This window comes from Sphaerodactylus townsendi, linkage group LG13, assembly GCF_021028975.2.
Source record: "Sphaerodactylus townsendi isolate TG3544 linkage group LG13, MPM_Stown_v2.3, whole genome shotgun sequence".
Taxonomy (NCBI): Eukaryota; Metazoa; Chordata; class Lepidosauria; order Squamata; family Sphaerodactylidae; genus Sphaerodactylus; species Sphaerodactylus townsendi.
The window spans coordinates 38,858,262-38,875,970 of NC_059437.1; the positions used below are offsets into that span (position 1 = coordinate 38,858,262).

Genomic DNA, 17,709 nt, shown 5'->3' on the forward strand with positions numbered 1-17,709 from the left:
AGTGTGGTCAATCATTTCAGAAGGCGAGGTTTCAGCTATCAGGAGACGGACTTCTCGTTTTCCCTCTTCCTCAGTGTAAACATTTCACCATGACTGAAGTTGTAGAATTCATTCCTGGCCTGCTGGCCGTTCTGTTGTTCTCCAATCCATCATCTATTTGTCACCACTACCATTAGGATTAGAAGCTGGAGAAAGATTTTTTCCCATTTTAAATGAACTCCCTACAATTAGTAAGTTAGCATAACAGGGAGAGAGAGAACTTTTATATATGAGATGCTAGTTTACATGTTCCACAAAAAAGAACAATTTGGTGCAGACACAAAAAAGAACAAAAACACAATCCCCACCTTGCAGCCTGAAGAGGTACTGACCACAATTCTTCCACTTCATTCACTGTAATGTATGAGCCAATATAAGCCCCCCACCCCTCAGTACATACTTCATTCTACCTAATTTCCCATCTTCTTTATTTCTATGAGTTTGGGTTTTTTTTCTGTCATGCCCTCCAATATCACACAGATGAAAAGAGGAACCTGCTTTTAAAATGTCAAATCCTATCCCAAGGCTGCTCTCCCCCACCCTGTGCACAGACAGAAAACATCTGGCAATCTGCTGCCAACCACTCAAAACAGACATCTGCAATTCAAAATAGACTCTGCAGTTGCAGGAAAGGCAGCGTATGAAGAGAGGCAGCGGAGTTTTTACATTCACTCACCTGCACTGGCCTACATGTGCCACTCTGATTTACAGTGCAATCCTAAGCAGTTACACCCTAAGCCATGTTGACTTCAGTAAACTTAGCAGGATGTTTTAGAGGGCACCTGTGTTGGTTTGCAGAAAAAGAGCTAGATTCGAGTCTAGTAGCCCCTTAGAAACCAGCTCTGCTTTCTATGTAACTCTGCTTAGGGTGGCATTGTTTATTTCTAAAGACCCTGGTGAGGGACCAAACCTTAAAGTACGGAGGGATAAATCAGACACTGAGTTTTTCAGGGACAAGGTTGTTCCAGGGAAACCGGAGCATGTGTTCTTTGGATCTATGCGACGTCTGGCCAGCTGTGCTCCAGTCCCCTACCCAGGAGAAGCCTAGACATCAGACATCCACACCTGCGTCCTACCAAGCAAAACATAGCCCACTAAAGTTGCCAGCTGGCCAGGGGAAAGGTCTCTTTAAAAGAGGTTTAATATGCCGAAATCTGCAGTTAAAGCTTTTCATTGCACGGAACTAAACAACATCACTTGCCAAATGCTGAAGAACAAACTGCTGTTAAAGGGAAAACTAAAGAGATCAGTTTAAAAGCTGGCAGCCCTGCACGTGAACCACTTAACGCTCTTGGTATTCACTTGCAAGTCAAAGTAAAGGCAGTTTTAAATGAGAAAGTGCCAGCTTACTGAATCAACTAGTGACCACGAAGGAAGACTGGCTTACAGACACCATTTTAACTTTTCCACGGTTTTATAAAGAAGTTTTGGTCTAAGCAAACGGGGGAGTTTTCCACTGCAGAATCGGTGTTGCCTAGTAGTTAAGAGACTTGAGTCACAAATCAGGAAGTCCGGAGTTTGAATCACACTTCCACCAAGTAGATGGATTTACACAAGACAGTCGAGGCCTCCCATCTACCATACAGGGAAGGTAATATGGCTGACCTTGCATGGCATCATAAGGATTAGAAAAGAACGTTTATGTGAAATACTTTGATCATGCCATAGCAATGCATAAATGTTATGTATTAACAATGCCATTAGCTTCTGTTGCTGAAAAAGAGGAGAGTATGACTATCTTTAGCACAGGGGGTGAGGCTGAAACACAGTCAGTTTATGTGATTCCTGGCCACAAGATGCAGCGAAAGCCACTAGCTTAGAGGCAGTGTATCTGTTAGCAGGAATTATTTGGGGCAATTAACAGAGATGGGCTGATAGTTGCCTGCCCTGCCTTTCATATTGCAAACCAACAGAAGAAGTGCCAGTGACATCCAAGATTTTCAGGTTATCATTAGGTTAGCTTCCAGATCACTTGTCAAAAGAACCACTTGCCTTTCTCTGCCTCAGCTCTTCATCTGCAAAACAGAAGCCATACAAATACTAGCTATTCTAAAGCCTTCTGCTAAGGTCATGCGGCTCTGTCTTGCAACTCATTTTAATGTGCTTTGAACTAAATAAGGCCTGAAGGGCCAGCAACATTGGCCCTGTCCACCAGGTTGGTATGCAAAATCCACTTGCAAACAATTGTGAAAATGGATTGGAAGTGCATTATTTTGCATGTGTGGAAGGGGCCAAAGAGCTCAAGGACAGGACCATATTTCTGTCCCTGGCTTCAACCACCTTATCATTCTCTCTCATTTGCGTGCACACTGCTCTCCTTGGCCATTCTCTGTGTTTGGCAGCCAAGCGCTCACCTCCTTGCATGCATTACAGGCAGAAACAGATGGAGAGTGAAAATGCTGCCCTCAGCTCCTGGATCGGATTAGCCTTCTCCAGGTCCTCACGACAGCTGGGTTCTGCAAAACAGCAATGTATGTGTAATCCTGATATGTAACCTTAGAGTGGGGCAGCTAAATATAAGAGGTGGCTCTGCAGAGCAGGGTCGATGGGCATTTAAACGCCAGCCTGCAGACCTTTTCTTCCAAACAGCCTGCAAATCGTCACCAATCAGACGAAGCCACAGGCAAAACTATCTTCCTGTTGTTCCCTCTGCAACTGGCAGCAAGCGGAAACCGGCAGCAATAGCTTGCAATGTTTACAGGTGCTAATGGGGGCAGTGGTAAGCATGCAGTGCCCTGGTTTGGATAACTCAACTAGCCTGATCTTATCGGATTTCAGAAGCTAAGATGGATGGGCCCCAGTTAGTATTTGGATAGGAGGACACCAAGAAAGTCCAGGGTCACTATGCACAGGCAGGCAATGGCAAACCACCTCTGAACATCTTGTGCCTTGAAAACCTTATGCGGTCACTATAAGTTGACAGGTGCTGATGCAGAGTCTGTGGGACGTTTCTGTTCCAATGACTTTTGAAGTCCGTAATTGTATGCCAAATGGCTTGATGCCAAAATTTGCTGCAGACACCAAAGGGAAGGAGCCAGTGCCAGAGAAGACAGTCAACCGCCTCGTTTACTACTCTGTGTAGGAGTCACATCTTGTTGGTCAGTGAGGCATTTAAGGGGTGAAATATTATCCAAACACTTGGGAAGCCGTAAAGGCAACAGAAGACTGACAGAAGAGGAGCAACAGCTTGTTTAACGTGACCCACAACTTCCATACCATGATCTACGGGGTATTGGTTTGCAAGTCCTGGCAATGTAAGGTATTTCTGCTGTTGAATAAAACAATGGGTTATCTGGTCCCAAAAGGTTTAACTCTGGGGTCTCTGCCACTGTACTCTTCTTCCCAGAGCTTGTTTGTTTGGCTTCTCGAATTAATTGATCATCCTGTTTAAAACAATTACATAATATAAAATGGAGCTTTTTGCACAGAAAACCTAGTAGCTGCACGCAATCGTCCCTAAGCCTAGAAATTTGTTTTGATAGGGTTGCCAATTTCCAGGTGCAGCCTGGACATCTCCCAGAATTAGAGCTGATCTCCAGATGACAAGAGAGCAGTTTCCTTCAAGAACATGGCTGCTTTGAAGGGTGGACGCTTTGGCATTAGCCCACTGAGATCTCTCCCAAGTTCCACCTGTTTCAGAAGGAAGGGGAGCCCCAAAACTTCAAGAACTTCCCAGCCTTGAGTTGACAATCCCCAGGACCCATGCAGAAATTCAGCACAAGAAAACTTTCTTTCCAATGGCATGATCTTCTTTTAGATCGTAAATTGTGTCCATCAGCAGAAAGCAATACAATAAAATGTGAAATACATTTAAAACCCCCCCTCAAATATTTACCTACTACTCTTTCCAGGCAATGTGAAGTTTAGGTTGGAGTTTAAGCATGCGGGGGGAGGGGGAGGCAGCTATTCCCTAGGAAACGAACGTGCTGCTACCAGATTGCTTGCATCGAGCATGTGTAGAGTGCATTTTCCTCACCAATGAAACTTCCCCTGGGATTATTTCGTGGGTATTTTCCAGACCAGAAAATGCGTTGGTGATAAGAAAGGGACTTCCATTTCCCACCCAAAACCCCCAATGAACCTTTCGGGAGAATCATGAGGGATGCGGCGCCTTTAAACCCGGCCGGCTCAGAAGCTCACCCGCTGGCCTATCTGCGTCTATCTGCGCATGCGTACCAGGGCGGAAGCCAATTGCAGCGAGGGGGGTCCACCGGAAGTGGAAAAGGCATCTGAGGCAGCCCGGGAGGAGGAAGCGCGACTGTTGCGTCCAAAACGAAGAAACTTCATCGGTGAGGGGCCGCTGGGGTTAAAGGCTGCAATTGCTGTTGCAGAGTTGGTAAAGAAGGGAAGCAAACTAATGCAATCTTGGGCTGAACCCCGGAATCTTCCCCGGGGAAAAGGGCGGGGTTAGCCCCTGCATCAGTTTAAGGAGCTGTAAGAGTGCCCTTGAGCATATGCAGAGTGTATTTTTTCCATCACCGCACGCAGACCGTCCCCCTCTAGTAGGCATTGTTTGCTCTGAGTCCCCCTACACGCGTCCTTAGAGGTTAAACGCAATGCGTGGGGAAAACTGTCCTGAGTCTGCCTTATCACTTGTCGCTCTCTCCTGCCTTTCACCCAAGTAGTTCATGGAGGCTTAGATGGTTTATTTTACTTTCGCGACGCTCCCGTGAAGCAGGTGAAGTTGCAAGAGTGACTTGCTCCAAGGTCATCGAGATACACGCTAGGAGAGGAGGGTTGGCACTCCCTGCCGACCGCCCGGTTTGTTTCAATCACTGTTATGCTGTGCCCTTTCAAAACGAAATTGCTGAAGGTGGGGTGTGATGGTGTAAGAAAAGTCAAGTAATGACCCGTTAAAGCAGCGTCAAGTTGAATTCAACTCAGGAATCTGAAAAGCAGGCTTTAGAACATCACAGCCACAAAACAATTCGATGATGTCAAAAACAAATGCTGGCATGAAAGTGCAGATAAAGCTACGTTCTTTATGGGAGTTTAAAACCACAGTTTGAAAGCGTGGGGAAATGAAAACAAAGTAGCCCAAGATGATGTGTAGGAACTTCGTGACTTACAATGAATAAGGGAGGAAGCAATGGAGACTTCCCACCCCACTGCTAGCACTCAGAGTTGTATAATGATTTTAGGCTTTATGCCATTGTAAGCCACCCTGAGCCCTCTGGGGGTGGGGTGGGGTTTAAATAATAAATAATTAGTGATAAATTAAACTTTGCTTGCTCAGCCCACCATGTGGCCATTTCCCTTCTTGAATCTCATGATCTCTCACAGGGGTATTAGGATAAGTTGAGGTGGGAGGGATGGAATAAAATATGTTTAGAAGTGATAATTCTACGCACAGTCCATCACTGAATGATAGTAATCCTTTTCCCAGGCTGTGGTGATGGACACTAACTTAAGGTGGCTTTTAAAAATAATATTGCAAACTAAATAAAAGGATTAGTTAAATTAATAGAGGCTATGTTTGTCAAGTGTTGCTAGTCGTTATAATTAAATGGAACCTCAATGTACAGAGGCAGTCTACCTATGAGCACCAGAAGCTGGACACAAACATTTTGGGGAGGGATCTGGCTGGCTAGTGATGGAAACTGGTGGTGTTGATTCAGCAGGAAAAGGGTTTTTTTCCTATTGTTATTAGTGGTTTTACCTAGTTGTAAACTTTAACCAAGAATAGCAGCTATACTTTCACAGGTGTCAAACTTGCGGCCCTCCAAATGTTATGGACTGCAGTTCTCATCATCCCTTGCCAGCATGATGCTGGCAGGGGATGATGGAAACTGTAGTCCATAACATCTGGAGGGCCATGAGTTTGACACCTGAGGGCTATGGGTCGGATGTCAGATCTGAATATGCAGTTCCTTTCCACCTTTGGTTAAAGAGGTTAAATAAATTTGTCTGAATTATCTCTGAAACAGGATGCTGCTGTGCATAAGACAGGTTGCCCATGCTTGATAACATTTGAAATTCATTTGTAGGCTGAGTACGGCTGGTTTCTTGGGATTTGCAATATTTTTTTTCAATGATTTGGAACATTGCCTACCTTTCAGCTGTTCCTACTTAATAAATACAGACTGTTGCCCTGCTGCTCATAAAAGGGGATAGTAACGTGGTTGTTCTGGGAACTGCTTTTGTAGAGAAACCGTACAAACCTGAATACTTAGCGTAAGCTCTTGTGAGACATTTCGAAGATATTATCTTAATGCTGAAAACATCGGAGTTTTTTGCATCACCTGCTCGCTGAAGAACTTTTTCAATGACAGGATGTGCGTGAAAGCTTGTGTTGCAAGAACTCTCGAGGTTCTTGGCCCATAGTGACAGGTGGCACCCTCTCTCTTGTGGGATCTCTATTAATGAGGGCCCAGCATCAGAAAGGAGAGGCCCTTCACCCTCAGCAACTTGGTTTATTTGTAAGAAAGTAAAAGGGCGAGTTAGGAACACAGTTGGGTAGCCAGCTCCATCTGAGGCTCTGTTGGTCACCCTAGGACAGGGGTCCCCAAACTTTTTAAACAGGGGGCCAGTTCACGCATGGCCAGAGCCCAGCCAGGGGCCGGACCAAGTGTCGCCCGCAGGGGGGGGGCGCCATCCATCCGCCCTCGACCCGCCCCTGGCCGAGCCCCCCACCCCCATGGTCCCCTTCCAATCCGGCCCTGAAGCTCCGCCGCCTTTCTCTCTCCCCGCTCTGCCACATTGGTATGGTCCCCTCTGGCCGCTTGGAATGAGCAGCGAGTCGCCCGCGCTTGAGGCTGTTTGTAAACCTGGGGAAAAGGAGATAGAGAAGGGGGAGATCCGCTTCTGCCCAGCGGGCTGGATAAATGTCTTCCGGGGGCCTGATTTGGCCCCCGGGCCGTAGTTTGGGGACCCCTGCCCTAGAATGATGCAGTTTGTGGATCTGGCTCTTTTGTGGGGCAAGGAAGTAGCTACTTGGAGAGGAGACTGGAAGAAGAAGAATTTGGATTTATAGCCCACCCTTCTCTCCTGTAAGGAGACTCACAGTGGTTTACAAGCTCTTTTCCCCTCCTCTCCCCACAACAGACACCTTGGAGTGTTTGCCATACCGACAATTGAGGGGTTTTCAATTACCTTCTAAAAGCAGCATGCAGGATATAGTTTTTGGACATATGACAAAGAGCTCCTTGCTTCTAGGAGCTGCTTGGCCATAGCCATTGTGTTTGACTTGAATAATTATATGTTGGATTAGCCCAGGAACATTGATTTATGCCATATTAGTATAATGGGTGCAGCTGTTACTTTCGAAGCAGACCTCCCTTCTGTCTTATTCATCTTTAAAAAGAGAGTGTTTATGTGTGCATCTCTTTGCCAAATGTTTGTTGTTGATATGAATTCCTCCTGCGTTAATCAACCTGGGATATAAATATTTAAAACCTTTGGTTCATTGCTAGTTGCAAAGGCATTGTCATCAATCTTTTAGTTCTCAGCCTGGTTCTCTGTTTCAGTGTTTGTTAGCTTTCAAGTCTTGATGTTAACCGCATTGCTGGTTGAAGCTGAAGAGCTCATCTGCCGGACTTTGCACCAACACAGCGGCTTAGCACAGGGAGCAGCAGCCGACGTTGAATGAAATGCTGTGCAAAGTCTCGCCAGTGAGTTCTTCTGCTTCAGTCGGCATCAGCTTTAAACGGAATCTGTGGACGGGGCCTGTTGCTGTTTGTAGTGGTTCTACAGAACCTCACTGTATCAGCAGTTAACTGGAAGTAGCCATTTGCCTTTCTCTTCAGAACCTTAAAATGGGCAACACGAGCAGCGAACGTGCTGGAGTGGAGCGCCAAGGAGGGCATAAGACTCCTCGGAGGGACAGCTCTGGAAAGGAAGGGGACAGGCCCAAGATTTTGATGGACAGTCCTGAAGATGCTGACTTGTTCCATGGGGAAGAAATCAAGGTATGTGAACATTGATGCGTTCCAGTGTAGTTAGTTGCATTAATTCCTGATTTTATGGACTGTGTGGTTTTATTTATTATTTTGGGTACTGTTTCATCTTTTAAACAATAGGTCTTTTTGTTGAAACGGTTTTTATGTAATGAATTTTGTTTGTACATCGCCCGGAGCCAGACAAGGGAGGGGCGATTAATACATTTAATAAATAAATAAGATGAGTATTTTTCGTATAGCAGAACTGTGATCTGGGCATTCCCAGATTAATAATTAGTCTTCTTTTGCATCTCTCATCCAAAGTGGAGATTCCCAGTCTTCTGTGGCACATTTCCCCTCCCCAGCAGCGTGGCAGTCTTGACCTGTAGTCCCAAGAAATGTAGAGATGGCCTATCCCTTTGGGAAATGAGATGTAGAGCAAGAAATCAGGAGGCATCTTTTCATTTCCTCTGCTGTTCTGGAATGATAACAAAAGTCTGCTTGTTTTAGGCTCCCATGGAGAAAGAAGAGTTTCTGGCTTGGCAGCATGATGTGGAGGTGAATGATAAAGCTCCCACTCAAGCCCGGCCAACTGTCTTCCGCTGGACTGGAGGAGGCAAAGAGGTTTATTTATCAGGCTCGTTCAACAATTGGAGCAAACTTCCACTTACACGGAGGTAAGCTTCTTTACACCTGTGTCTTTGATTCCCTGATGTACCTCTCTGGCGAGGCCATTTGCTTCAGACACCTTGTCTGATCTGGAGAACAGGGTTTGATTCTCCACACCTCCGCCTGAGTGGCAGAAGCGTATCTGGTGAACCAGATGTGTTTCCGCACTCCTACATTCCTGCTGGGTGACCTTGGGCTAGTTGCAGTTCTTCGGAACTCTCTCAGCCTCACCTACCTCACAAGGCTGTGAGTCTCTTTACAGGAGATAAAGGTGGGGTATAAATCCAAACTCTTCTTCTTGTAAGTGTAAGCAATTCTTCAAAATAGGAAATACACAAAATTTGACATTGAATGTAGAATGTGACCCTTTTCTTTGTATTGTATACTATGCTCAGTTTTTGCAGCTGATCCTCTTCTTGAACAGGATTAAGTGTATTCTTTGTCTTTGTATCACAGCCACAATAATTTTGTAGGCATCCTAGACCTCCCAGAAGGTGAACACCAATACAAGTTCTATGTGGATGGTCAGTGGACACATGATCCTTCAGAGGTATTATTTTCTTACTCAGTAGTCCTGCAGGGGGTTTATTATGACCTGATTCCTGCATGTGTAAACATCGCTTGAAATTTGGCAAGCGGAATGTGTGAACTGCCTCCATGGAAAAACTGGATCCTGCTGGATCCTAGTTTCTTGTGGGGTAAGGGTACTTCTTCAAGGAGAGGAAGGGCATAATTCTTGCTTGCCCTTTGTTCCACTGTAGGCCCCTGCATCATGTGTTTATTGATTGATTTTTATTTCATTCAACTTTCAGGCCACCTTTCCCTGAACAGGCTCAGGGTGGCTTGCAACAATCCATATAAAACGTTTAGGCCAGCAGCAATAAATACCATCAACATCTCAGTCTCCCATAAACCAGACACTCATATATTATTCAAAAGGAGGAGGGAGGGAAAGAGGAGATCAGAACGGGGGGGGGGGGGGGGGGAAGGGGGGGAGAGAGAAATGGAATAGAAAGAGAAGGGGGGACAAGGGAAGAAAATGGAACGGGGTGGGGACAGGAAAGGGAGGCTAGCCACTTGGAACCTCAGCCATGAACCTGGTGGAGCAGCTCTGTCTCATAAGCTTTGCAAAACTGTAATAAGTCCCATAAGCCTCAGGTCTTAGTTGACAGAGCGTTCCACCAGACTGGGGCCTGAGTTGAAAACAATCTGGCCCTGGTTAAGGACCGCTGGACAGCTTTTGGCCCAAGGACAGCATGAAGCGGTTCTTAGGAACCTCTAGAATCTCCAAGGGCCACTGTTTTGGGGGGTGCAGTTTATTGTATCCTGAAGAAGGAGGTGCGGAAGTTCCATCCTGTGAAAAACGTTCTGCTTGCAGATCATTGGAGCCAGCACTTTGTGATTTGTGTGGCGTGAAAGTTCTAGGTAGATCTGAAAATGGCTTGTGCCAGCCACGGCCTGATGCCACATAGTTTTATTTATTGGCCTTCCTCAACCGGCTCAGGGAAGCTCACATTTCCATAATACATGACCAAAATCATTTAAAACATAACCAATATAAATACATTTTAAAACACTTTAAATACATTTGAAAACATTAAGATCATTTAAAACCTTTAATATTAAAACCTTCTAACTTTATGGCACCAAGAAAGTAGTACCTTGGCCAGAGAGGGGGCAGACTGGTGGAAAGCCATAACCCCCTAAACTCATGATGGCGAATCTTTGGCACTCCAGATGTTATGGACTACAATTCCCATCAGCCATTTGGCCATGCTGGCAGGGGCTGATGGGAATTGTAGTCCATAACATCTGGAGTGCCAAAGGTTCGCCACCACGGCCCTAAACCATAATTCTGGTGGAACAGGTCTGTCTTACAGGCCCTGCAGAGCTGCATCAGGTCGGAATCCTGGTCTCACTGGACAGAGCGTTCTACTAGGTTGGAGCCAGGGCTGAAAAAGCCCTGGATGTAGTTGAGGCTAGCCGGACATCTTTTGGGTCACCAGTAAATTTTCATTTGCAGATTGTAACACTCTTTGAGGAACGTATGGGGAGAGACTGTTAAAGTTAATTTCATGCCAGTTCTTAACGATAACTGACATTACTTAGCTTCCCTTTCTGTGATGAACCCATGAGATACCGATATTTGTGGTCCATCATAGGGAAGACTAGTTTTTGTTTTGGATCTCCCCTCCATCCTTGGCAACTTAGTCCCCAAGGCTAAACAAACATTAAAACTTCCCAGAAGGCAGTCGAGTTCCCAGTGAGTTGGACTGCGGTGGTGGGTCTTTTGCCCTAATGCCTGCCCTTTGCTTCTTCGTAGCCTGTAGTAACCAGCCAGCTGGGGACTCTCAACAATGTTATTCAGGTGAAGAAAACAGATTTTGAAGTATTTGATGCTTTAATGGTGGACTCCCAAAAGTGCTCTGACATGTCTGGTAGGAATGCATCTAATTTTTCAGCATGTATCTGCAGTAATCCATTGTATGCTTGTGAATCTTGTTTTCATGCTTTTTAATTTCCGTGGATAAGGATATCACGGCGGCTCTAGGGCAGGGTAGTTAACCTCGCTTGGCCTGTGCACCCCCCGTCACCCAAAATCAGTCTGTGAAGTGGAAAACAAAATTGGGGCGCTAAAAGGGTTGCAGTTGACAAAGACCAGGCATGTTGGGAGCCATTAGACTTAGGACTGCAGGGGCTTGCCTTGTACTCAGCTGGCAGTTGCAGAAAATACACCCATTGCCTTCTCTGGGTTTGATTCCCAGCTCTGCCGCCTGAGCCGTGGAGGCTTATCTGGGGAATTCAGATTAGCCTGTACACTCCCACACACGCCAGCTGGGTGACCTTGGGCTAGTCACAGCTCTTCTGAGCTCTCTCAGCCCCACCCACCTCACAGGGTGTTTGTTGTGAGGGGGAAGGGCAAGGAGATTGTAAGTCCCTTTGAGTCTCCTGCAGGAGAGAAAGGGGGGATATAAATCCAAACTCTTCTGCTGCAGTTGCTGCTGCCGCCAGCACCTCAGCTGCTCATCTCAGTTGCTGGGTGCTGAACAAAACAGTCTGGCATGCCTCGGTTCAGCTTGGGTGTTGCCTAACCTGTTCTAAGATTTGGTAGCTAGCCCTGCTACTTGAGACAGTGGCGTTCCCCCACATACAAGTAGTGTTTCTAGCAATGGGGTCTTTCTACATACAGGGCTGACACTGGGTTTTTATTCTTTGGGAAAACTACGTGAGACTTATTACATGTATAGCAAGTTGCAGGAGAGGGCCTCTTCACGTTGCCTACCCAAATGCCAGCCCAAGAGACACACTTTTTCGCCTTCTGGCCATCGCGTGTGCTAGATTTGCAAATAAGTATTGGGCGGTCAGTTGTCCCTCCTCTGCTTCAGTCGCTTGGTTCCCTTTTTCTCCTGTTTTTATAAGTTCAGCGGAAGCAACCACTTTACCTGGCTGAAAGAATGCAGTAAGATGAGCTGTGACTGTTGCGGCCTCACGTTCAATCTGGCAGAATGGCAGCGAAGCTTGAGGCCCACTGTGCGACTGCCAAGATGGGGTAGCTTGTGGTAGGAGCATGGGGTGGTGCATGATTTGCTTACTTGCTGTAGCTCAAGGCTGATGGCTGCTATCTACAGGATTAAGAAACCACGTATGAGAATTGTGAAGCAGACTTGCAAACAGAAGGATGACAGTGGGGCAAAGGACTCTCCCCCCCCCCCCCAAACTTTGAATAGGTCAAAGAAAGGATGGGGAATCCCTTTGCATGGGTCTGGACATAAGATCGGCTGCCATAGGCCTTCCCAGTCTGCAGGTTCTAAACAAGAATCGCCCCTGTGGCAGAATGTCAAATGTCAGTTGGTTTCCATGGTGGCAGACGTGGGTGCAGTTGTCAGCCTTGATACTACTTTTTAAGCTTTACTGGATTTGTGCCACAGCCCGACAGATGTGCATTACTGAAAGCAAACAGAAGATGCCCCTCTGGAATCATCGCGAGGTCTTTTATTTCACCTGTTTCTGCTAAGAGAATTCTAGGCTCGACCTGGACAAAAACCACACCTGTCAATTTTTCCTAGCCTGTATTGTGCTCTTTGCCTCAGACTATTGCAATAGAATAACGTTTATAATGTTGACGAACAGTTAGAGATTAACCATGTTTCCTCTTCTTGGCGCAGAGCTGTCAAGTTCACCCCCCGGGCCCTATCACCAAGAACCCTATATCTGTAAGCCAGAGGAGCGCTTCAAGTCCCCCCCTATTCTTCCTCCACATCTGCTGCAGGTTATTCTAAACAAAGACACAGGCATATCGGTGAGTATGGAGATGTATTCTTTAGACTGTGGACCCGTGGTAGTTAAGCTGGTATCGTAATCTGATGGATGGTTGTGGGGCATCTTTTCTTTGAAAATCACCCCTCTTTCCTGATTCAAACTTGCCACATCAGAGAAGCGGTGGATATTTTGATGTGAAATTCCCAACCTGAAAATAAAGGCAGCACAATCTTATGAGCAGGGGTGAATATTTTTGTTGCGACTGTGACTGTTAGAAACCTATAGAAATACTTCTCTGGTAGAAACACGAGGGCTTCCCCCCAGAGGCGTTCCTCCCATTGGACAAAGTGGGCAGTTGCCCAGGGCATCCCCTTGTGGGGGGCGCAAAAACTGCAGGTTTGTGGGATTTTTTTGTATTTTCAGTGTTTTTCCGTTTTTGGCCTGCAGAGGGTGCAGTTTTTAGGCTAGCAGCACCAAAATTTCAGGGATGTTTCAGGAGAGTCTCCTGATGCTATCACCCAGGTTTGGTGAGGTTTGGTTCAGGGAGTCCAAAGTTATGGACTCCCAAAGGGGGTGCCCCATCTCCCATTAGTGTAAAAAATCTTTCCTTGGTCACAGTGGGGGAGGACGGCTGCCCATGGGGGGGATGCCAAACTCCAGTTTGCCTAGATATGCCACTGGGTGTAGCTACAAGGGGGCCGGGGGGGGGGGGGTGCGCGTTGCACCAGGCACACGCTTGGGGGCATCAAACAGGTTTTGCCCAGGGCTCCAGTTTGCCTAGTTACGCCACTGTAAATCTCATGGTTCTGATCTTGTGTTCTGATTCTGACCAGCGGCCATCTGCTCTGTCCTCTTCTTTAGTGTGATCCAGCTTTACTTCCGGAGCCTAACCACGTCATGTTGAATCACCTGTATGCACTGTCCATCAAGGTAAAGGTGGGGAGATCCATCTGGCCAGCTGTGTCTTGTTATACATTCCAGCTTGTGTTCATACACGTCTCTGATTTCTCTAGGATGGGGTGATGGTGCTCAGTGCCACTCACCGGTACAAGAAGAAATACGTGACTACTTTGCTGTACAAGCCCATATGAACCAGTGCTGGGTTGCCTAGTTGGTGGAGTAGCAGAGGGAACAAGCGAAAAGCAGAAACCACACGCTGGTGAAGCGGTAGCAGACTTGCTGTCAAGCCACACCATTTTCTTTTAGAGTCCAGATCTATTGCATAGTTGCCTTGCTCTTTCCCTCCTGCTGTGGACATTCTTCCTGTCAACAAACAGGCCTGCTGCTGACCTGCCAGTGGAATGTCAAGAATGGGCCTCAGTCCCCGACCTCCTGTTTTTTCAAAGAAGAAATACGCACAAGCTGCTGAGAACTTTTCATTTTGAGTATTGGGGGTTGGGGGAGCCCTTAATTTGACTAGCTTATCCAGAATAGCTCTCCCAGTTTTAGGGGCTGGTAACGGGCACACTTTTTTGTGGACACTGAAATCACAGAGGCACTTTGTCTGGTCCATTCTTCAGTACATCTGTGAGAGAAGGATTTCCTGTTACAGTTCTTGGGGGCAAACTCACACATTCACTTGTTCTGCCCTGTCCCCCAGATGGTTGCCTTCCTCATCCAACTCTTTGCCAAGCTTCAGAATGCTGGCAGAGGCTGCCGGCTTCTGTGTTTTCCAGTAAGTGCTGTCCGTCAACCTGTTAATCTTATGATTTATTCTAACAGAACCGACCCCTCTTAAGTTGGTGGATCCGATTTTCTAAATCGCAGCACTTATCATGTCAGCTGGAAGGGAGTCCAAGTGACTGAAGAGTTCTGGGACCAACCCCCTGTAGATTTCTACAAGCCCCTCCCCTCCACTTGGGCTATTACTCACACACGCATACCAAAACATTTTCACTGGCAAGGAACAGTCTATCTCTTTCCCAAAGATTGTCACCTATGGAGATAGTGCTGCTGCTGCCGTCAAGAGAGAAGACAGCTGCCCTAAACGCAGTTGTTTTCCCTTTTGCTGCAGTACTTTGCGAAGAGCTGCTCAAAGGACCACCCCAGCCACCCCCGCGGGGAAAACCCGCCTTGCCTCTTTTCTAATGCCTGTGAGTGAATGTGCCAGGATTCTCAAGGTGCAGACACTCCCAAGCCTGCCAAGGAGCCGGCTTGTGCCTTCCAGCCAAGTGAGCCCGTGCACTGTCATAATTCTTTAGCAGCCCTCTGATCTTGGACAGATGTGTTTTGCTTTAATGGATGTAAGGCTACACACACACACTCTCCAGCAGTGCTGTGGGGGACAGTATTTCACATCCACTTTTGTTTTCTGTTGTATTAGTCCTCTTCAGAAATGTTGACAATAAAGCATTTGTGATATGAATGACTAATGTTTATTTGCCCCCATATTATCTCGGAGGTGCTCAAATTAGGATCTGCTCCCCCAGTTGTACACCTCAAGTAGTCAAGCTCCACTTCCAGACTGTGCCTTCGAGCCCCTGTTGTCTAAAAGTCTGGGGGTGGCTGCTGGGAAAACTTCACACCTATTTAAAGATACAGAGAAACAGGCTGAATGATCATATGCCAGGAGTGCTTTGATTGTGTGTTCCTGCATGGCAGGGGGTTGGACTTGATGACCCTTGGGGTCTCTTCCAATTCTATGTTGTTTTCAGTCATCGAACATGAACCTATTACAGGGACCTGAAAACTGATGGCTAATCCAATCCCTATTCCATGTTAATGGCCAAGGTGGCCAACCTACATCTTGGCCTCCTACACAGGGCCAGGAATGGCACAGTGCTCTGGAGCAGAGTCACTGGGGAACTATGGCTTGGAAGCCACGCACACCCCCCCACTCCATTCAGGGCTGAGCCTGTACGAACCACATACCTGACAGGTCATACTGCAGAGTTGGGACCTGAAGGAGAACAAAGTTGAGGCTTCACTGTACAGCTCAAAAGCCCAACTGAAAACATCCGCAGCACTGGTCACAAGATAGCCAACAGCAACAGGGTAGACCAGCAACAGCTGTCTGACCTAATAAACAGCTTAATTGGAAGCACCAAGAAAAACAAAAAATGGAGCTGAAGGAAAATACTGCTGCTTGTGACGACGGTAAGAAGAGAACTGAGGAGGGATGGGACAGCCCATTCAGAGCACACTGGAAAACCGCTGTATTTTTCTCTTGATGGGAGGAGTGCCCCTTAACTAGGAGCTATGGAAAATCTGCTGATCAGCGGGCCTGAACCCAAGTGCAGTCCCAACGTGGGGCTGCACAGAAGACTGAAGGTGAATTATAGTTTACCTCACTACTGGTGCTCGGTGGATAGCTTTAGTGCATGAGTTGTTCTGCATCAAGGCATTGGGAATATAGGCATGAAAACAGTGTGGAGGTACACTTGATTTAATGAATTGTCGAAGGCTTTCATGGCCAGAATCAACTGGCTATTGTGGGCCATGGTTCCAGGCTGTGTGACCATGGTTTAGTAGTTTCTGCTCGTAATATTTTTCCTGTATCTATGATACATCTTTAGAGGCACGTCACACTAAGATGTGTTTCTCTTTGTGGTAGCGTGGAGTGATTGTGTGGTGGAATATATGTTTTGGCCACCTCACAGGTAGAAGAGGGATGAGGCATCTTGGCATGGGTCCAGGTGGAGTTCATTTGCAGTTGCATTTAAATGTCTCCAGGTTTTTTTTGTTTTGATGTTTTTGAGTACCGGTACCCAGACTGTTGATTTTCAGACTCTCCTCCTTTTGGTTGAAATGGTCCAAGTCTTTGTGGATTTCAGTGGCTTCCCTGTGTAATCTGATAAGGAAGTTGTCAAGAATTTCTGTGTCTTCAAATAAAATCCTATGTCCAGCTTGGCTTAGAGCATGTTCAGCTACTTTAATTTCAAGACAAAAAGGGCAAGTTTCTAATTCTTAAAAATGCAAAAATAGGATTTCCACGTGCCTCGTCTGATGAAGGTTCAGAAGCCAAAGATTTACTTGAATAAAATTTAAGGCCTGGCATTGAGAATTGTCCCTTCCCACTCCCAACAAAAGCAAAATTATATAGTTAAAACTGTAGAGGTAAACAGAAATTATGCACATTTTTGCATAATTGCTAAAGGGTGCATAGCTGTAACCCCCCCCACCCCCAGATGAGTACACACAGTCCTATTCATTCCATTCTTATGCCACCATTTTCAAAATATATTTTGGTATACTCAAGGGAAGAGAGAGAATTGGTAAATTTCCTGGTAGTGTGGAGTGAATGCTTATTATTTTACTCGTTTGGTTTCCGGGCAATTTGTTATGAATTCTCATGCACAAGACTGAAGCAGTGAATCTTAAAAGTATATATTTTGTGAACATTAAAAAGGAACATTTGTAAAGAAGCTTGCAGCTCATTTATACATTCAAGATTAGGCACAACAGAATTCAAAGCAGTTTTTATGCAGAGCATTGTGTTGAGCAGCTATACGTAGATGGAAGGGAAGGGGAGGGAGAGGACAAAGGAGTTTGCTTACTGGCAACCTGCCCAAAGCAGCTTGAGGAAAGGTTGGATACAGCGGTAGCTATGCCTGAGCTCCTGTAAAACGCTAGTTGGTAATATACCACACACCAACCCAGCAGAAAAATATATCAGACCCTGTATAAAACTAGCTGGGTTTAAAAAATTGAAATATTTCCATGGTAGTCTGAGCTGGTCATCTCTCAACCAGTGTTTTGAGATGTCCAACCTAAATTGCATTAGCGTTAAGCTTTTTTTAAAAAAAAAATGGCTTTGGGGTTTTGAAGCCTCCGGAACGAAAAGGATGAGGTAATAGACTGGCCCTTCTGCCATTCTTGGACAGTGCTGTTTGAGTCAACCTTTGCTGGTGAGACGGTTCAGCAT

The 17,709-nt window shown here is 46.2% G+C and overlaps 1 protein-coding gene and 1 long non-coding RNA gene across 2 annotated transcripts; one reads left to right on the forward strand and one right to left on the reverse strand.

Moving 5' to 3' along the window:
• Positions 1–126: 126 nt before the first annotated feature.
• LOC125443026 lies at positions 127–4,183 on the reverse strand. The gene is made up of 3 exons (XR_007246063.1): positions 4,016–4,183; positions 2,394–2,495; positions 127–185 (listed from the first exon to the last, which is right to left on the reverse strand). It is a non-coding gene; the product is annotated as an uncharacterized LOC125443026 (long non-coding RNA).
• A 56-nt stretch (positions 4,184–4,239) lies between these two features.
• Positions 4,240–15,210, forward strand: PRKAB1 (protein kinase AMP-activated non-catalytic subunit beta 1). The gene is made up of 8 exons (XM_048515142.1): positions 4,240–4,328; positions 7,785–7,946; positions 8,427–8,593; positions 9,042–9,135; positions 10,909–11,023; positions 12,752–12,885; positions 13,707–13,775; positions 13,859–15,210. The coding sequence occupies exons 2-8, from the start codon at positions 7,794–7,796 to the stop codon at positions 13,934–13,936; spliced, it is 810 nt and encodes a 269-aa protein (XP_048371099.1). The 5' UTR covers positions 4,240–4,328; positions 7,785–7,793; the 3' UTR covers positions 13,937–15,210.
• The last annotated feature ends 2,499 nt before the right edge of the window (positions 15,211–17,709 follow it).

What these genes read in the sequence shown, in the direction of transcription:
- PRKAB1 (XM_048515142.1), top strand. Translation starts at nt 7,794, where the DNA reads ATGGGCAACACGAGCAGCGAACGTGCTGGAGTGGAGCGCCAAGGAGGG. An exon ending in AAACTTCCACTTACACGGAG is followed by an intron (nt 8,594 to 9,041) that starts GTAAGCTTCTTT and finishes TTTGTATCACAG; the next exon opens with CCACAATAATTTTGTAGGCA. An exon ending in ACAAAGACACAGGCATATCG is followed by an intron (nt 12,886 to 13,706) that starts GTGAGTATGGAG and finishes CCTCTTCTTTAG; the next exon opens with TGTGATCCAGCTTTACTTCC.